The sequence below is a fragment of the Schistocerca americana genome, chromosome 4 (assembly GCF_021461395.2).
Source record: "Schistocerca americana isolate TAMUIC-IGC-003095 chromosome 4, iqSchAmer2.1, whole genome shotgun sequence".
In the NCBI taxonomy this organism is placed as follows: Eukaryota; Metazoa; Arthropoda; class Insecta; order Orthoptera; family Acrididae; genus Schistocerca; species Schistocerca americana.
This window is the reverse complement of record NC_060122.1, coordinates 709,837,118-709,857,708: the sequence shown is the minus strand read 5'-3', so window position 1 is coordinate 709,857,708 and position 20,591 is coordinate 709,837,118. Positions and strand designations below refer to the sequence as shown.

Sequence of the window (20,591 nt, the reverse complement as noted above, 5' to 3'; positions counted from 1 at the left end):
AAAGAAGGAAAAAAAAAATCTTGCAGTGTACTCCAGCCAAGTTTGCTTTGAAGCTCTTCATGAAGATCAGCATTTAGTACATATGGATAAGTTATCCACCGGAAAGACAACTTGAACTGGATGTAGCATGCTTGCAGGCTATTGTCAAAATAGTTTTGAGTTATTTTTGCAAAAGGTAGTTTTATGTTGTCTTATTAGTTGGATGGTCCTAAGAAAAAGGACTGTGCATGTAAACAGAAGAGTTTTATTTCTCTGCACACAATGGCATATTTTACTTGTGAAAGTGTCTCTCTTTCAAACAGACAGATCACCATCAACTGTGTCAGATGGCCTCACTCTATGATGTGCTCAGATTTGGGATTCAAACGAAGCAACCATGCATAGTGATAAAGAATTTCTGGAGTACTTCTCTTCCAAGTGAAACACTGGTGACGAAACTTTCTTTAATCATCAGGATTTATATCAGCTACCACTGAGTCATGTGCCACTGCATAATAACACTTTAATGACCTTGCCTGTGGATATTCACATCAGTACTTGTCTCAAACCATGATACATTGATTTTCTTCTGACTGACAGCCACAAATGTAATTTCTACTAGTCAAAACTGGCCTTACTCTTGCAAGCAACAAAAATTGCATACTCTACTCTCCTTGTGCGCTTCATGAAATTCCATGAGCTTCCATCATACTAAATTTTTGTGTTCTGTTCACATAGTGTTTCTTTATGTTATCTGAAAAATGCTTGCTTTTGACCAATTTTCAAATAATACTGTCCAGAATATCTCATGATATTTGATACTTTTTCCATCCACAATTGAGTGAACATAGCACCATACTAGGCCTCACACATTTAAATTCACATCCATTCTCTGCTAACTGCTGTGCAGTGCATGGCAGATGGTACTTTTCCCTGTAGAAATTATTAGGGCTTTTTCCCCATTCCATTCATATATGTATTGCGGGAAGAAAAATTGCTTAAATACCTCTGTGTGCTGTAATTAGTCTAACCTTGTCTTCAGCATCCCTATAGGAGCGCTATGTAGAGAGAAAGTACTTGCCTAGATTCGTCACTTACAGTGGCTTCTTGAAACTCACTAAGAAGGCTTTCAAGAAATGGTTTTTCTTTGCTACCCTCAGTCTCAAGTCTTGTACAATGCATGAGTGTCTGGATCTGGTGGCACTAACTGCCTTTACATATTACTAGATTTTTTTAAGAGTTCTTTCAATAATATGTTGTGCCTGTAGTTACTGAAGGCTTCACACATTACCCTCTTGACAGTCAAACATATTTCCTTCAGCATCTCTCTATTTGTAGCTGTATCTGAGTTTTACACCTAGTGGCAGTAGTCTGTTTCTCTAGAAGTTTCTTTGTAGTGACTTTATATCGTGGAGCATCCCTCTCATTATGAACTATTCTACTTGCTAAATATCTATCAGCACACAGTCAACTTTTCTTTCAAACTTAAGCCATAGTTCTTCTACGTGCTCCTTTCCAGAGCTAAACATTTAAAATTCCTCATTGACATTCGAGCAAATAAACTTTTCTACTTGTTTTATTGTCCTTTATGTTTTCGAAGTCATCTTACTATAATTGGCTCATCGTCGCTAATACCATAACTGATCGAGATCCACTTGTTGTAGTATACAGTACATATAATTACAACACATCACGATACACTGTAATTTTATTTCGTTGTTATCTATTTATTACCATGCCTCTATTGTTTAACAACATTTAAGATACTGTAGAAAATAGTCTAATGGAATTTTTATTCCGCCTTATAAAATTATGCTGACAAATGTTCATGAAGTACGTGCTTTAAATACACCCGATGGGGTAGCTAATTGTGTACAGATTAATTAGTGTTGATGACGAACTAGTCCTGTTCTCGGCAAATGAAATATTAATATAATTCTGAACAAAATTGGCGTATTGTAAAATTGATTGTTAAAAATACTCATCATGTAACGTTTAATAATGAAACAATCTTTATTTTATGAAATTTCTATTGAGCATCCTGTCTTGTTTAAATGATTTTTTACAGCTCTTTACTGTGAAGTGCTTAAAATACCACTTCACATATTACCTATGATCGTTTATATTGTCAAAATGTTATATAAGTGACAGCAGCTGCGACCACAAAGAAAGAGGAGAGTAGTGGCAGTAGAATGAATGCAAGTGAGAGTCTCAGTAGTACTTGTTATGGAATTCAGTGCAGTTGTGTAATGGAGAAGTGAAGTTCCAAAGCTACAAATAGATCAGTTCTAGAGACAATGCTGCTAACTATGAGCCTCCTTGTAACTTTGGGAGGAATGCAAGTCTTATAAACTTTCTCTGCCTGTTGCTGGAATGATCCAAGTACAACCTCAGAGACCAGACAATAGACCTCATTTTGTTCCAACATGCACAACAATATGCGGTAGGTTACAACCTGTTTCCTCAATGGTCACCGGAACAGCCTCTTTGGCATGCTGAATGCACAAGGTATTCTTACACAGGATTTCACCTTCTCTGGTATTGCATGGGAGTCAATATCACCAGAGGCAGTGGCCAGCTCTGATCACTGAGCACTGATCCAGCCCAGTACTCGAACAGTACGGCATGTGACATATTGGTGAACAGTTTTTGAGTGATCAAGAGAACTTTTTTCAACTATGTTGTTGTATAGTTTCCATTTGCTATACACTAAGGGTTGACACGTTTTTCTTGCTTTAAACTGTGCAAGAACAGAGTTGTATATGGAATGTCAGCTTACCTGCATATGAAAATTTTCCACAGGACATGTTTCCGAAGATTCAATGGTACGCATATTAGTAAAGAAATTTCGAGAGACTGGATCCATGTTGGTCACAAGAGGTCTAGGAAAGAAACGTTGAAATCATTACACCATTTAGCACTTCAGGCTGCTGTTCAGCACCATCTCCTCACAGAGCTATGCACAACCTCAAAGAAAAAAACTGACAAAGGAATGGTAGTGCATCGACTGACAATTTAGATTCTGTTGTTTGACATCAGTACAGCAACTGGCTGTTGCAGTTTGTGCATGATGGAGAGGTTAATCCTAAAATGCTCCTTTTTCGATGAAGAATTACGGTCTTTATCAGTGTACGTGAAACTGCAGAACAATGAACAGTGAAGTTCTGAAAATCCTCATCAGTTACACAAAGCCCAAGACTCTCAGAATGATGTAAAAACACTACTAGTAGTGTGATATGCAATTAGTGCAACAAAATTTTGGACAGATCTCTTCATACTAAACCATAAATTTTGATACATTAGTGAATAAAAGACTTTTTTTTTTCAGAGAGCTAACAACATACAGGACAATGGCAACAGTACACATTGTGAGTGTGTCTAATAGTGTTACAAGTTGTTTTTGATGAAACAATTGAGCCATGGCATCTCCCCTGATATTGATCCTTGCTTCGTTTTGATCTTTGGTTGTTGATTGCTACTTGAGCAAGAAGTGGTGTAATCTGGCACAGAGAAAAGGGCTCTCTGGAGAGAGGTGTGGGCAGTATAAGCCTAGCAAATGCCCCGCAAAGTGGTTGTTGTTTTGGCCAGTGTCAGCAGTACTTACGGTGTGTTGTGGGCTAGTTGGGGAACCTAGGCACTTGGAGTCCATCAACAGCTGTTGCTAACTGGACCTTGTTCACTTATCTGCTTCTTGGAGAATTTATGCTGTCAAATGTGGACCTTGAGAAATATTTTAAAGTGAGTTTCCTGTGCTTACTTTGTTTTATTTAGACATGTTTTCTGGCCTCAACATCTGCACATGTGTTTACCCTTAAATTTTTTGAGTGCACTTTGCTTTTGAACTCTGAGTTCATATTTGTAATTTATTACATGGGTCCGTGTTACAATCCATTAAGTTCAGAGTGATGCTGAATAGTAATTCAAGTTATTCACACCAGGGTTTGAGTAATATCACTGACATTGTTACCCTGAAAACCTGTGATCATTGTGGGTGTTTGTTGTTTCACCCTCTCTTAACACTGTCATTTAGTCTGTTCCAGGCACCACTGTGTATTACCAAGCAGAGGTCATATTTGACAGCGCTGTTATTCCAACAAACATTTTCTGCAGAGTTTTGGGTGTTGCCTCTGCACAGGATAAGAAATGACTAAGTCAGATTTATAACTGGGTATTTTGCGAATTAGTTTTATGGAAATTTTGATGTAGTTTTGACACAAGCATTCTTGGGTCATTCACTTGTTCTGCCTGTAGCAGCCCATGCATCTGTAATTTATCTTTGGTACACTCAGTTGAGACTGTGTCACTGCATTTAGAGCTTCAGTGGGGTGTTCTGGCCTTAGTTGTGTTCATTTGATTTTGCATGCGTACAGTTGGGGTCTCTGTAATTGAAAATTTATTAATGTACGCTCTGTACACCAGGAGTCTATGCTAAACTTGATTGCTTGTCGGCCCTGTACTGCTATGTGCATGTGTCAGTGTTCGAGCCTCTTTGTGGCTTATGATTCTTGTTTCGCACGCCCGTGGTCTAGTGGTACACTGTTTGTCCCTCCACCAGCTGTCCTCTGCCAGCTGTCAGAGGATCAGGCTAGCAAGGCATTAACTGTGTCTAACATTGTGTGTGACCATGTTATTGGAACCCACTCCATGTACGTAATACAAGATAAGTTGTATTGTTTTGTTTCACCCCTCAGAGTCTTTGACACAATTTTGAAGTGTTTGCTTTAATAGCTTGTGCTCTCCAAGGGGTCACTAAATTCTATGTTAAAGAAAAGGATTCTAATTTTGTATGTTACCATACTTCCAGGTTGCTTACTGAAACTGGTACTTTTTACTGGTCTTGTATTTTTATATTTTTAAAAGAAAAAAGGTTCTTGTTTAAATGCTTTCCTAAAAATGTTGTTGGACATGAAGAACTTTGCCTGCGGGATTCACTAAAGAGTATCGGTTCTTCTTGTCCCTGCTAATAGTGATTATCATGTATTGTTCAAAATAATTTTAATAAGTAGGAGTTGTGATCCCCTATTCTTTCTGGTTCGAGTTCTTGCCTTTACTGCCATCATCTTGTTCTTTCTGCAGGCAAATTTTTATTAGTATGTTTGCACCCTTTGGGGCTTATACGTTGTGCATAAGTTTCGGGTTTGTGAAATGAAGTGTTACTTGCGGATGTCTTGCCCTCTAAGGTGCTGCTGTTAGATCATCCAAATAAATTTTTCTTTAAATTAAATTATTGTTTTTCTAACTGAAAGCTATACATTGTAGTATTAAAATTGTAAACTTTATTTGAGTTTAAAGAACCTTTATATTTCCTAGTGAAGTTTATTACATGTTTTAATTATGAAACCTTTTATGAATAAATCACTTTGTGTGCAATAAATGGTGAATGACGATCCAAACCTTGGGGTCCAGTCCTTCCACTAAATACTTACTGGTGATTTTGGGGCGCTGAGGTTTCCCCATCAAGCATCACTGACTGGCCTTCTCATTCCCCAAATATAAATACATACAAGCTTAACTTTGTGGGATATCAAATAATAAGATGAAGCCAACAATCCACATATAATGAACAGGTACAATACAGTATTCCAGCTTGTGATTTCAAGAATTTTTGCAGCTGAAGTTCGGCAAGGGTTTGACATCGTGTTGACAAGGTGTCACTTCGCACTTACTGCAGAGAGACATAATTTTAAGCAGCTGCTAAAAATAAAGGTAAGCTCAATTTATATGTACTGCATCTCAAGTTATGAACAACTCTGGGATGATATGCTGAGTCGTCTGGTGGCAGCTACTGAGAGAACTAGCTGATGTATATATTGAGTCAACTGCAGATGTACTCTCCTGTCATACATGAAACATTATATTGCATCCACTGTGTAGCAAAATCAAAGGCTCACTTTTTTCGAAACCCCACTAATTGTCTCCGACGGTGATGCATAGATTTGAGGTTTGGCTCAAAGAAAGGTGTCAGCACCCTTCTTCCTCTGTAATAGTGCAAAAGCATGGCACCTTGAGACACCATTGGCAATGCTTCAAACAGCAAGGTGTCAACAAAAAACTCGGAAGTTCATATGAGTTGTAAGGTGGGTTAGTGTTGTCACACTGGCACCAAATTTCACAAGAATTCTGCCCAATGCCACTGTAGAGACGTCACATGGTGAGAAAATCATCACAGCCCAACTTCCTCACATTTCACCCCTTCTTTTGATGTCTCTGAGAAGGAGATCAGAACTGCAACACATAGCATTGAACTAATCTGGTTTACTTATGGGTGGCTGACAATAACATTTCAGATACATTGATACACAGAACCAACACGAAAAGGCCTCAGTGGTTGGCATAAAGGACATCAATGAAACCATGCCTTTCCCTGAGGCATTGATTCACACACATTTTGCAGTCAAAAACAACAGTCTGCAGTGCAGTGAGCAACAGGAAGATGTTCTTGACAACTTTGACACTGCTAACACCCTTGGATATTTCAACCCTTCTCTAAGGACATTGTGGTGCTGCACCCCCTCTGAAAGTGCTCACACCCCTTTGGAACGTAGCCTGACTGCAAGCTTTGCTCTTGTGTACATGCTGGAAGCACTAGGGATTGTTCAAAACCAATCAACAAAATTTGGGCATAATCCAAACCAGCAAAGGGTACTTATGCTTTTTCAACACTCCTTTTTCTGCCCTCCTGTGATGTGATCATCTGGCAGTGCAACATTAACATACGAATCAATAAAACGGCATAGGGTTCCTCTAAGACCCCACAGTTCGGTATCACCCTTGGTGCCATCTATGCAACTATGCTGAGCATGTTACAAATGTATCTGTCAGAGACCTTGACACCAATTCAGCCTGGTGGCTGCTCTAGTGTCTGAAGGTAGGCAAACCCCACCCCTTAAACATGAAGGGGTTGCCTAACCCTCATGAACTAGAGCAGCCATCAGGCAGATTTGGGTGGCACTGATGATGTTACCGAACTGGAGGGGTCTTAGAGGCACCCTCCACCGTTTTATTCGCACAAAGTACCCTTTGCTGCTTCAGATCACATTCAAATTTTGTGAGAATGGTTTTGAATGGTCCCTGGTGGTTCCAACCTGTACACAAGAGCCAAAAATTGCAGTCGCACTGCACTCCGTAGGGGTGTGATCACATTCATTGGGTAAGCAGATGGACAATGTCCTTAGAGAAGGGTTGAAATGTCCAAGGGTGTCAACAGTGTCAAAGGTTGTGAAGAACATCTTCCTGCTGCATATCCCACAGTGAAATGTCATTTACGACCACAAACTGTGTGAGAATCAATGCCCTAGGGAAAGGGTTGGTTTCATTTATGCCCTTTATGCCACCCTGTGAGGCCTTTTTGTGTTGATGGTGAGCAGCGATGTGTCTGAAATGTTTTCCTCGGCCACTAATATGAAAACTGTGTGATTTCTATGCTGGATGACTAGTTCTGACTTCCATCGCAGGAGCGTCAAAAGAAGTTTGAAATGTGGATAAGAGAGGCTGCGATGACATTCTCATTGTGGTAACATCCATGGTGGCTTTAGGCAAAACTGTGGTAAAATTTGGTGCCAACGTGACATCATTAACCCACCTTACAGCTCACAAGAACTCCCGAGTAGTGGCCCATTTTTTCACCTGTTTCAACATTCTGAAACATCTCCAAGCCCGATGTGATGTCGCAAGGCACCATGCTTTTGCACCATCATAGAGGAAAGTTGTAGGCATCCTTCAAATCTATGCATCACAATGGGAGATAATTAGTGGGGTTTTGAAAATGTAATCCTGTCATTCTGTTGCACATTGTAGTTGTGGGCTGTATTTGATTGAAAGATCATAATAGTACTGGAACAATAATGTCCATGGGACACCTCAATGACCAAGACACATACTTTGCGATGACATAGCCAGCAAGAAGTAAAGGCAGCTACTCCCTGCTACCCCCGCCCCCCCCCCTCCTACGGGGAAGGCAGTGGGGGCAAGGGGAGGGGGAAGAACTCGGCAAAGCAAACTTGCATCCTGCACCGAAAGGAATATTGTTTAGAAACAACTTTAAGAAAGCCAAAACGGGTTAAGGATATTAACTAGTAGTAAATGTAGTAAGAGCTATTTGTTGTGAAATCTCAAACATGTTTCTCCATTTTTCACTATTCTCCTTGCAGCTGACAATTCTTAAAGTTTCCAGCAGTGATGTAGCTTCAGTGTGTGATTTTTTAGCAAGTAATATCAAAAACTACGCAAAATGTGAATATAGAAAATATTTGCAGTTATCTGAACATTAATTGCCTGAGCGCAATTCAAAATATACAAATCACTTACAAACTATACTCTCTCCGTTAATTACAAAGTGCTCATAGATGACATTTACAATACTGTTTAGCACTATTGTGTTTTATTTATTTTAAAACACAGTTTTTCATTTGGTATGACTTTTATTTTGTAAGAAATTGTGCTTTGTTTCCTGGTCCCACAAAACTAATATGAGTGGTCCCCCCCCCCCCCTCCTCCCCACCCAGTTTACATCTTGCATGTGTTCGCATAGTGGAGACAGTAAACATTATAGTGACAGTCCACACAGAAAATACAGAGTGCAGGACACAGAATACTACTACCCACTTAATTACGCTCATATATGAACCCACCATTACCAAACAAGCAATGGTCATCACAACAACCATCAAACATTCAATGGTCAAATAGAATTAAACAAATTAACTCTTCTTCATATGCACTTTGCAATTTTCTTAAAGTATACAAGTTCAGTATTAGAGTTTTGGCATAGACACTTAAAATGTTTTAGCTATTTTAGAATTTTATGCAGGAAAATTAAAATGTAGTAGCCAACATACCTCCTTTGCTGCAGAATAGGCCACATTTGAATATGCATATCGATCAATAACCAGCGTAACTCCATTTTGTAATGCAGATTTTATTTTTGGTCTATTAGGAAAGAAATAAACAATATCATGATTACATTTAAAGAATAGATTTCAACTTAAATAACAATCAACAAAAAATGATAGCTCACAAAGCTGGAACAGTGAGATTGTTGCATTCAATATGGTTGTGATGCATGTGAAATGTACACATGTGAAAATGTCAGGTGCTTTCATATGAAATACATAATGCAATTAAATCTTAAATTTTTTCACCCTTGTTTAATCTGCCTTCAGTAATCATCTATTCAATTAATATCCAGAAATTTACAACGATGATTTCTACCCATAGTTCTTCACAATTGTCGAAACTACACAACTGCATCACCAAATACAGATATCAAACTAGATTGGCAGATGCCACAGATTATCCTAAAGCTCTTACCCTCTTTTGGAACATAGGTTTCACTAAACAAAAAATGACAGCTGTCAGTGTGTAATTGAAGAGTACAATCAGAACCAGATGTGAAGCACATATTCTAACTTGTTTCTTACTTTGGCATTAACAAAGACTGCACCACGAACACACCAGAAACATTACATACTCAAAACATAACCAATGGGCTCCCATTGTCACCTATTATTGCCAATTTGTTCAACAAAGATTTCAAGGAATGTGCCTTAGAGTGCATTGAAACCCAAGAGTTTTTTCATATATTTGGCTTCATGGAAGTGAGAATTTAAATGGAATTTTAGAACATCTGTATTCAATACATCCAAATATTTTATTCATAATGGAGGTGTAGAAGGATGGCTGCTTTCCCTTTCTCTATTTGTTCGTCAGGAGGAAGACTGATGGTACATTGTGACACGCACTGTTTATGAGAAGGCAACTTACACTGACTTGTACCTACAGGCTCATAGTTGTCAATATCCGGCTCAATGTGAAGAGGTACTTCATAACTTGGTTCACAGGGCCCACATCATCTCAGACCCTGAAAGTTTGTTAGATGAGCTAGCCTATCTCGAAGTCAAGCCTTACACAGAGAGCATTTTTAACAGGATTGCTTGTATTCTATGGAAATATGATGTGAAATGTGTTTTTCTACCAGCATCTAAAATTAGGGTCCTTATAGGATCCATAAAGGATGATTTTAGTTGTCATACGGTGAATGTCTATCACATTCCTTGCAGTTGTGTCATGCCAATGGGCCAGACCATAGAAGACCAATGTACTAAGCATTAGAGTCATACACACTTACAATGGCCGAGTGAATCTGCTATTGCAGAACATTGCCTTGGCATTGATCATTTTATGGGCTGTAACAACATGGAGATTCTGACATGCAGTACTCTCACCATTCAAACTAGAGTACAACTGAAATGTGTCAAACAGGAGCAACAATCTGGAGTGGTACAAGGAAAGGAGAGGGACAACAGCCTAGACGGGAAGAGGGATCAGTGCTGCCTAACAGAGTGTGCAGGGGCCAGAGGTAGCACAACAAAGCTGCTAGGCACAGCATCGGGAGGCTTTGAGGGAGACAGATGGATGGCAAAGCTGAGCTGAAAGGAAAGGAGCAGAGAAGGGGAAGAGACCAGTGATTGCACTGGCAGAGAGCAGCACACATTGAGGTTGAGGAGACTTGAACTGGGAGAAAGTGGCAGGACAGAGGGGACAGAATAGTTGGGTAGAGGCTGTAGGGTCAGTACATTACCAGAGGCTGAGGCCGCAACGATTTGGGGAGTGGGGAATGTGTTGTAAGGATAACTCTCATCAGTGCAGTTTAGAAAAGTTGGTAGCAGAAAGGAGGTTCTAAATGGGTTGGGTTGTGAAGCAGCCGTTGAAAACTAAAATGTTATATTCAGCTGCATGCTGTGTCACAGGGTGGTCAACTTTGCTCTTGGCCGCAGATGGTGGGCAGCTGGTTGGTAGTCATACCAATATGAAAAGCTGAGCAATGTTTACAGCAGAGATTGGTAAATGACACAGTTGCATTCACAGCATAGGATAATCCTGTGACATGACTGGAACAAGGAGTATTGTGTGTGTTGACTGGGCATGGCTTTCACTTGGTCCTTCTACAGGTATATGACCCCTATGGCAAGGGGTTGGAATTTGTGGTGGCATAGGGATAGACTAGCATATTGTGGAGGTTGGGTGGGTGACAGAACAGCACTTGGGAGAATAACGTATTGCAAGGTTCACAGGTTAAATACTGTTTCTCAATACAAGTTAAATACAGAGTTCTCACAACAGAATGTTGACAGTGGAGGGAGTACTATTTACTACACCACACAGTCATAGATGTTTCAATTTTATTCATAGTATTTTTATGGATTTTTTGGCGCAAATTATATCAACAAACAGCATTGTGCATGTGGTTGGTAGGAGAAATATCAAACATGTTTGGCTTTAGCTATTTTAGTAGTAATCATAAGTGCTGAAGAAGCAAAACTCATTTGGTTGTTCAATAGCAGTTCAAGATGGCTCTTCTGGTGAATAGGTTTCTAGTATTGCAACCTGAAAATGTTCGTCCTTGCTCTCTTAAGTGTGGTATTTCCACATCAAAGGAATATTTGCGATCAGTGTGCAAACAATCCTGTCCAAAGATAGTGTGTGTTTTCTGTGCTTTCCAGAATCTACAATGCTCCTATAGGCTCAAGTATACAGATACACACATTTTTCTTATAACAATATAATGAGAAGGAAAGTTGCTACTCACCATACATCGGAGATGCAGAGTCGCAGATAGGCACAACAAAAAGACTCACAATTATAGCTTTTGATCATTAAGGCCTTTGTCAAAAATATACACACATACATACATGCACACACACGCACGAAACACAACTCACACACACAACTGTGGTCTCAGGCAATTGAAACTACACTCAGAATATTCCTTCTCATAATATTGTTACATTCAATCCTGGGTTTTTGTGTTTTTCTAATGCAATATAAGGCACACTGTGCAAGTGAACTTATACATTCAGCTTTTATTCCAGGGGATTGTAACTGAAAAATTCTTGCCTATTGTCTTCTGTGTTGTAGTAAGCCTCTAAATAACTTTTTCGCTTTCAGGACTTCCCTATTCTGGTTGCCAATTTGCCAATGAATGGCAAAACATATCTTTTCTTGGCTGGAATTTGAGAAGTTATAAAGTTCTTGATAAAAATCAATTATGGACACAGGAATTAACAGCAGACAGTGTACCAAGAAGTAGAACCCATCATGTTAATGGGGAAACAGATGCTCCAAAGCAGGGTCTGAAAGGGTTTGTGAATGTGCCCTTCAATAGTGACTTCCACACTTAGATGTTCACCATCAATCACACGGCTGTTAATGGATATTTTACAGACTCATGCCACCAAGCAAAAAGTACTTTGAATCAATTTGATATTCTATCTGCACCATTTCAAACATGACATCAGTCCTTTCAATTTTAAGTAAGAATAAACTACTTTGTTTGCAAACACCATTCTGCTATCGCTAAACTTTTTAGCAATGCTACATTTGTTAACATCCAGTATTGATTTAAGTGTCAGGAAGTCATTTCTGAAAGTATTCGTATGGAGTGTAGCCATGTATGGAAGTGAAACATGGACGATAAATAGTTTGGACAAGAAGAGAATAGAAGCTTTCGAAATGTGGTGCTACAGAAGAATGCTGAAGATTAGATGGGTAGATCACATAACTAATGAGGAAGTATTGAACAGGATTGGGGAGAAGAGAAGTTTGTGGCACAACTTGACCAGAAGAAGGGATCGGTTGGTAGGACATGTTCTGAGGCATCAAGGGATCACCAATTTAGTATTGGAGGGCAGCGTGGAGGGTAAAAATCGTAGAGGGAGACCAAGAGATGAATACACTAAGCAGATTCAGAAGGATGTAGGTTGCAGTAGGTACTGGGAGATGAAAAAGCTTGCACAGGATAGAGTAGCATGGAGAGCTGCATCAGACCAGTCTCAGGACTGAAGACCACAACAACAACAACAACTAGCATCAAGTCTATTTCAGTATTTCTGTGAAACCACAATCTTTGGTGTGGTCACACAACTCTGTGGGGCCTAATTCACCAGTCTTGGGATGGATATGGTATGACCACTTTCAACAGAATACCTCCTGTCCAATTGGGTTATATAAAAACATAACAGACAAACCAGCTTAAAGGGAAAATTATACCATATGATTCCATTGATTTGCTTGGTTATCAAAGGACTCCAACCTGGTAACCACACCCTGAACCAATATGAGAACCTTCTTTGCCTTGAAGACAGGAAGTTGACACACCAATATTTTGTAGTGGTAACATCAAACCCTGCTTCAGAAGATAAACAACCCAGTGTCTACTACATATTGCTATGAATCACAGGGAGAATACCTCAACAACACTATGAAAATGATAGATTGTTACACCCGCAGAGATGTTGAGTCACAGAAAGATTTAACAAAAAGACTACTTAACCAGTAAGTTTTCGGCCAGGACCTTCTTTTGCTATAGACAACATATACAAACACATTCACACAAACACAGTTCACACGCATATGACCACTGTCTCTGGCTTCAAGGTCAGACTATGAGCAACTGCACTTGGTGGGAGAAGCAATTTGGGTGGTGGGGTAAGAAGACGGTTTGGGTGGAGGGGGGCATGGAGAGTAGGGTACAGGTGGAGGAGTGTAAAGTATTGTTCGTCGGAGCATATGGAGAAGAGGTGGAGAGAGGGTAGGGCAGCTACATGCAGTCAGGAGGTTAGATGGAGGGTGGGGTGAGGACAGAAAAGGAGAAAAGTAAACAGACAGTGGGTGCACTTGTGAAACAGAAGGCTGTGGAGTGGAAACAGGGAAAGGATAGGTGGGTGAAGGACAATGATGGCAGAGAGCTTGTTGATTGTCATGCCCACATAGAATGAAGCACAATGGCTACAGCTTAGCTTACAGATCACATGACTAGTTTCACCTGTAGCCCTGTCTTTGAAGGGGTTGGTGATGCTTGTGATCGGACTGGAGTAGGTGGTGTGGGAGGATGTACGGGAAGATCTCGCATCTTGGTCTATTACAGGATTATGAGACATGAGGCAAGGGGTTGGGAGCAGGGCTTATGTAGGGATGGGTGAGGATATTGCATAGCTTCAGTGGGCAGCAGAATACCACTGTGGGATGGGTGTGGAAGATAGTAGGTAGTCCTCATTTTAAGGCACAATGAGACAAAGAACAGAAACTCTAGCATAGAATGTGACTCAGTTGCTCCAGTCCCGGGTGATACTGAGTCATGAGGGGGTATGCTCCTCTGTGGCCAGACACTGGTACTTTGGGAGGTGGTGGATATCTGGAGATAAAGACACAGGAGATCTGTTTCTGTACTAGATTGGGAGGGTAATTACCATCTGTGAAGGCCTTAGTGAGACCCTTGGTATATTTCAAGAGGGTCTGCTTGTCACTACAGATGCAATGGTGATGGGTAGCTAGGCTGCATGGAAAGGACTACTTCATAGAGAATGGATGGCAGCTGTTAAAGTGGAGGTATTGCTGGAGGTGGAGGTCAACATTGAGGAAGGTGGCTTGTTGGGTTGAGTAGGACCACATGAGATGAATGGGAGAGAAGGTGTTGAGGTTCTGGAGGAATGTGGATATAGGGCGTTCCCACCCTCCATCCAGATCAAAAAGATGTCATCAATTAATTTGGGATTCTGGGTGGTTAGAAAGGATTCCTCTAGATGGTCCACAAATAGATTGGCATAAGATGGTGCCATGCGGGTGCCCATTAACATATCCTGGATTTGTTTGTAGGTGATACCTTCAAAGAAGTAGTAACTGTGGATGAGGATGTACTTGGTCATGGTGACTAGTAAGGAGGTTGCAGGCCTGAAATCCTTGGGGCACTGGGAAAGGTATTATTCAGTAGCAGCTAAGCCATAAGCATTAGGAACGTTAGTGTAAGGAGAGGTGGCATCAACAGCCACGAGCAGGGCACTACATGATAAAGGAACACATGGAGAGTCTGTGGAGAAAATGGTTGGTGTCTTTTATGTAGGAGAGGAGTTGTGGGTAATAGGCTCAAGATGTTGGTCTACGAGAGCAGAGATACTCTCATGGGGCATCCTGGGTGGTTGGGTTTACGGACTTTAGGAAGCATGTATAAGGTAGAACATGGAGTGGTAGGGGTGAGGAAAGAGATAGACTCTAGCGAGAAGTTCTGGTATAAGCCTAAAGATCTGAGGAGAGACTTGGGATCATGATGGATTTCTGGAATAGTCTCACTGTAGAAGGGTTTTTAGGTGGACCAAACTGACAGTTACTGTTTCTTTACTATATGGTGGCCTGCTTGTCACACAGATCCCACCTCCCTTTACACTAACATCCTTAATGCCCATGGCCTAGCCACTACTGAACACTATCTTTCCCAACACCTGACGGATTCCAAACCGACAACCTCCTTCCTGGTCAGAACGACCAACTACATCCTCACCCACAATTAGATCTCATTTGATGGCATCACTTACAAACAAATCTGGGTTACAGCAATGGGCACCCTCATGATACCATCCTACGGTAACCTATTCATGGACCATCTACAGGAATCTTTCCTAAACACCCAGAATCCCAAACCCCTCAACCTGTTTCAGATTCACTGATGACATCTTCATGATCTGGATAGTCCTCCTCAACCCAACAAGCCACATTCCTTGATGTTGAACTCCACCTCAAAGATGGCTATATTAGTACCTCCATCCATACCAAACCTACCAACCACCAGCAATACCTCCACTTCGACAGTTGCCACCCATTCCATACCAAGAAGTCCCTTCCATACCACCTAGCTCTCCATGGGCACCTCATCTGTAGTGATGAGCAGTCCCTCTCGAAATATACCAAGGGTCTCACTGAGGCCTTTACAGACTGTAATTACCCTCCCAGTCTTGTACGGAAACAGATGTCCTGTGCCTTACCTCTCCAAACACCCGCCACCTCCCAACATCCAGTGTCAGCCACAGAGGAGCATAACCCTCATGACACAGTACCACCCAGGACTGGAGCAAATGAATCACATTCTCTGCCTGTATTTCAACTATCTCTTGTCGTGTCCTGAAATGAGGAACATCCCACCCACTATCCTTCCTACAAAGGTATTCTGCAGCCAACTGAACCTACACTATACCCTCATCCATCCTTACAAAACCCCTGCTCCCAACCCCTTGCCTCAGGGCTCATGTCCCTGTAATAGTCCTAGAGGCGAGACCTCTCCCTGGGAGGGAGGGGGAGAGGGACTAATGAGATTTTTGGAGGGGGAGGGGAAGTTTGGGGTAAAGGTTATATTGGGTTGGGTTGGGTTGGGTTGGGGTTGGGTAGGGGGGGTGGGGGAGGGAAGGTGTATGGGAAATGACAGAAGGGGAAAGAAACTAGGACAGGAACTAGCAGAGTGTATGCTGAGAGGATTGTGGGAATGGAGGGTACACTGGAGGAACAATTCTCACCTCCATCGTTCAGAGGAGATTGTACTGGGTAGTGTGTGTTAACCAAATTACATTGGTGCTGGTGCAGCAAATGCAGTGGGGGGACAAGAGTTACCTGAATATGTTGATAACTTTGCCAGAACCATTACAGACTGCTAATATCCTACCCACGTAGTCAGAAAACAGATTTCCTATGACACCAAAGAAGCTTGTCGCTACTATGAACTAGTCATTGGACAGTATGCTCTTCTTGTCATTGACAGATTCAACTATATCACTCACTAGAGCTTCAACTGCCTCTCATCACACCCTGAAATGAATGATATTCTATCAAAAAGCCTATGAATGATATTCTATCAAAAAGCCTACCTTGATCACCAAAACTAGTATTCCTTCACCCAACCAACCTATGTAATACCCTAGAGTATCCATATTCCAACACTATTCCCTATCTTGCACTATAAATGTCATTCCCCTTGCAAATGCTTCAGGTTCAAGATCTGCACTGTACACCCACCCACTAACTTCTACCGTAGTTCAGTGATAAGTATTTCATACCCTACGTGTGAAAACAACATTATATTCTTTGTGTGTCCCATTACATTGCAGTGTTCCACAAATACAAGGTTTAAACTACCATACCTATCTTCCCAATACTTTCCTATTGTATCAATTTCCACATAGCTCCTCCCTTGTTCAAGCCCTACATTACTCCCAACCTTCCCCGCCCCTCTGCCATTTTTTAATGTCGGCTCTTCCAATCCTCCTTATCCTAACACCATTGACCCCCCACTTGCCTCTTCCTTTATCGTGTTTCCTATCACCTCCCCATCACCTCCTAGTCTTATACATCTTCCTCACTTGCAGAGTTTTATCAACCCCCCCTCCCATCCAACAACTGAAAGTCTGAACAACAACCTCTCCAACAATCAGGGTCACCAGGGCCACAAGTTGAACCATTTTGGTGAGAACAGGCGTGTAACTATAAAAAGAATAACAACATATCTCTGCTGATATATTTTTCCATTTGCTATGTATTGATCAACTATAGGTGAATGATTGCCTTTCTTCATCCTTACTTATTGTTTCCACTTCGAAATTTCCAATTTTGTATTATATTTTTAAAAAAGTCGGTTAACCTAAAAACACTGTGAGCCTAGTGAAGGCATAGGCTTGCCTCTGCTTAAGCCTATCACACAGTGTGAAATATTTACAGTATCTTCAGCTTTATGAAGCATAATGCAATGCACATATGCGAAAACGAATCCATGACAAGTGAATGCCTCTCATCATCTCATCCATAAGGTATGAGTCAACAATTTCCTGGAAGACACTTTTCATTATACAACATACCAACATTGTAACCACTGACTACATTGTGCAGGGACAATGTAGCTGCACAAGGGTTTTGTGTGTGTGTGTTTTGTCAGATACCCCTTATTTACAAACCACATTTTATTTCCTTATTTTGCAGATTTACATTTTATATCACACCTGCATATACTATTAGCATTCAATGAGCTCAGGCAGTACTGTAAAACACATAGCAAGGAGTAAGATACCAGTTCCTATGCTGGCTGATGCAGCCATTGGACCATCTGGCATTGCCAGTAGGTGGTGGAATGTGGCACCGGAACTAGCTGTGAGAAAGGCAGTTACATTAGCGCTCAGTATGTAGGCACTCACAGCCATTCTGGTGCGAAGCATGTCATTTTGTATAATAAATATGTATCAACAAAAGCCACTTTTTCTACTACAGATGTTCCGACAAGCCTACTGATCATAAGTACTTTCTTACAACAATATTACAACCCAAGAAAGCAGTAATCAAATGAATAATGTTTAAACACACAAAGTTGTAGAAACAGCTACAATGTTTCATGATTTTAAGTACAAGATCTAGACTGCATGCCATAGTCAGCAGTCTCCAATAGGATGCATTCCAGACTAGTTCTGTTGTAAGACCATGGCCTCAAGAAACTGCTAATTTTGAGTTAATAATTCATATATTGTTTCATTATTATTAGCTTACAGTGTTTATGCAAATAAATACATCATTAGGGTAGCCACGATCATTATTTCAAGTAATACAGCATCCTGCATCATCACTTTACGAGATATAGAATTGCACTTTCCAGAGAATCCAATGGTGCTGACAAAGTTTCTGCGAGAACATCAACTACGAGAGCTTAGCGGCAAAACAGGTAGGAAGAAATGCTATGCGATGACTCACTAAAGTAATCCAAAGACTAGAATGAAAGTTTCACTCTGCAGCAAGCGTGGGCCGATATGAAACTTCCTAGCAGATTGAAACTGTGTGCCAAACTGTGTAATATTGGTAATTTTCACCTCACAAACATTAGTATACGTTCATTAGTTAACGCCTGATTCTTTAGCCTTGCCGCTCCTGTACGGCGGTTGTAAATCTCTATGTACATGTATCGATTAATGATATAAAAAGAATTCTGCTGTTTCAAGACAAATGAGGCCTTGAATGCTTCATCTTTTACTGTTTCTATTCCATGAAAGGCGGATGCGGACTTGCTGCGTTCCATAATCTGAGTTTTGTAATTTGTGGAAAATATTCTGTGAATGTACTAATTGTCTTCTCAATCAGAGAACATATATGCTTATGTAATTAATTATGAGCAGGCACCATCAAGAGGACATTAATATCAAGTATTGCCTGTTATGTGCAAAGCTTTTGTTAATACACACCAGCTATCGTAACTGTAATACAAAAAGGTACATAGCATTAAAAAACGTGTTGTATATGAAGTGTGCTTATTTAGACAAATTATCCATAAGTATCTCCATCTCCTCATTACTCGAATGTTAATCATTTTATATCAGTTTATCTCCAGAACTTACGATCACGTTGATGGACGGAACGCAGCATTGAGGCAGGAGGAACATTATCGTTTTCTTATCATTTCTGAATCAATCCTTTTTAATTGTGTAGCAGTGTTTTCCTTTTAAAGTCAGTAAATCTTTTGGTCCCTTAGTGTCGATACGGGTATGAATGCATTGCGGTCATGAACACGCGCAGAAATGATAATGTTGCATCCTACCAATCTCAAATAAATTAATCTCCTGTTCTATTTCCAAAGAATGTCAGGTATTTAAAAAATATTTATCAGGTGAAATAATCATTACAGTGACTTGTTACGATAAGCCAATACGATCAATCTCTAATTCTGTTTCCAAGTTACACACGACATTTCATTATATCTTCAACACTATATTTTTTATAACACTACAACAGACACTTGAACTTTCCCTTTCGCAGGCACATGATCTACTGACTGAGCTACCCAAGCACAACTCATGACCCATCCTCACAGCTTTACTTCTGCCAGTACCTCGTCTCCTACATTCCAAACTTCACAGAAGCTCTCCTGCATACCTTGGAGAACCAGCACTCCTGGAAGAAAGGATAAAGCGGAGGCATGGCTTAGCCACAGCCTGGGGGATGTTTCCAGAATTAAATTTTTACTGTACAGTGGAGTGTGCACCGATATGAAACTTCCTGTGTGCCGGTCTGAGGCTCGAACTCGGGACCTTTGCCTTTCAGGGGCTAGTGCTCTATAGGCTGAGCTACCCAAGCTTGATTCATGACTCATCCTCACTGCTTTAACTCTGCCAGTAGCCAACCCCTACATTCCAAACTACACAGAAGCTCTCCTGCATACTATGCAGAACTAGCTCAGTCAGTAGAGCACTTGCCTGCAAAAGGCTAAGGTCCAGAGTTCATGTCTCAGTCCGGCACAAAGTTTTAATCTGACAGGAACTTTCATATCAGCACACACTCTGCTACACAGTGAAAATTTATTTCTGGAAACATCCCCAGGGCTGAGGTTAAGCCATGTCTACGCTATATCCTCCCTTCCAGGAGTGCTAGTTCTGTAAGTTATGCAGGAGAGCTTCTGTGAAATTTGGAATGTAGGAGACAATATACTGGCAGAATTAAAGCTGTGAGGACAGGTAGCAAGTCGTGCTTGGGCGCAAAAGTCGAAGGTCTCGAGTTCCAGTCACGGTCTGGCACACAGTTTAAATCTGCCAGGAAGTTTCAATCCCAGGACTGGCTGTCTTAACCTCTGTAAATTTCAGATGGAAAAGCATGGCCAGTCATCCAGTACGCCTCTTATGCCATCTTCTACGGACTCACAAACTTCACTGAGACACTTCAGGAGGTTCAGTTAAGAAGTTGTGTGTGTGTGTGTGTGTGTGTGTGTGTGTGTGTGTGTGTGTGTGTGTGTGTGTGTCAGCTAGCCTTGTTTGGGTGCCTATTGACAA

The 20,591-nt window shown here is 40.8% G+C and overlaps 1 protein-coding gene across 5 annotated transcripts in view; it reads right to left on the bottom strand.

Annotated features, from left to right (window-relative positions):
• Positions 1-20,591, bottom strand: part of LOC124613785 (thymidylate kinase) — a 66,395-nt gene that overhangs the window by 13,579 nt on the left and 32,225 nt on the right. For all 5 annotated transcript variants that reach the window (XM_047142507.1, XM_047142505.1, XM_047142504.1 and 2 more), the window contains one exon: positions 8,817-8,907. In XM_047142507.1, the coding sequence (XP_046998463.1) occupies positions 8,817-8,907 (91 nt within the window). The remainder of the gene's footprint in view (positions 1-8,816; positions 8,908-20,591) is intronic.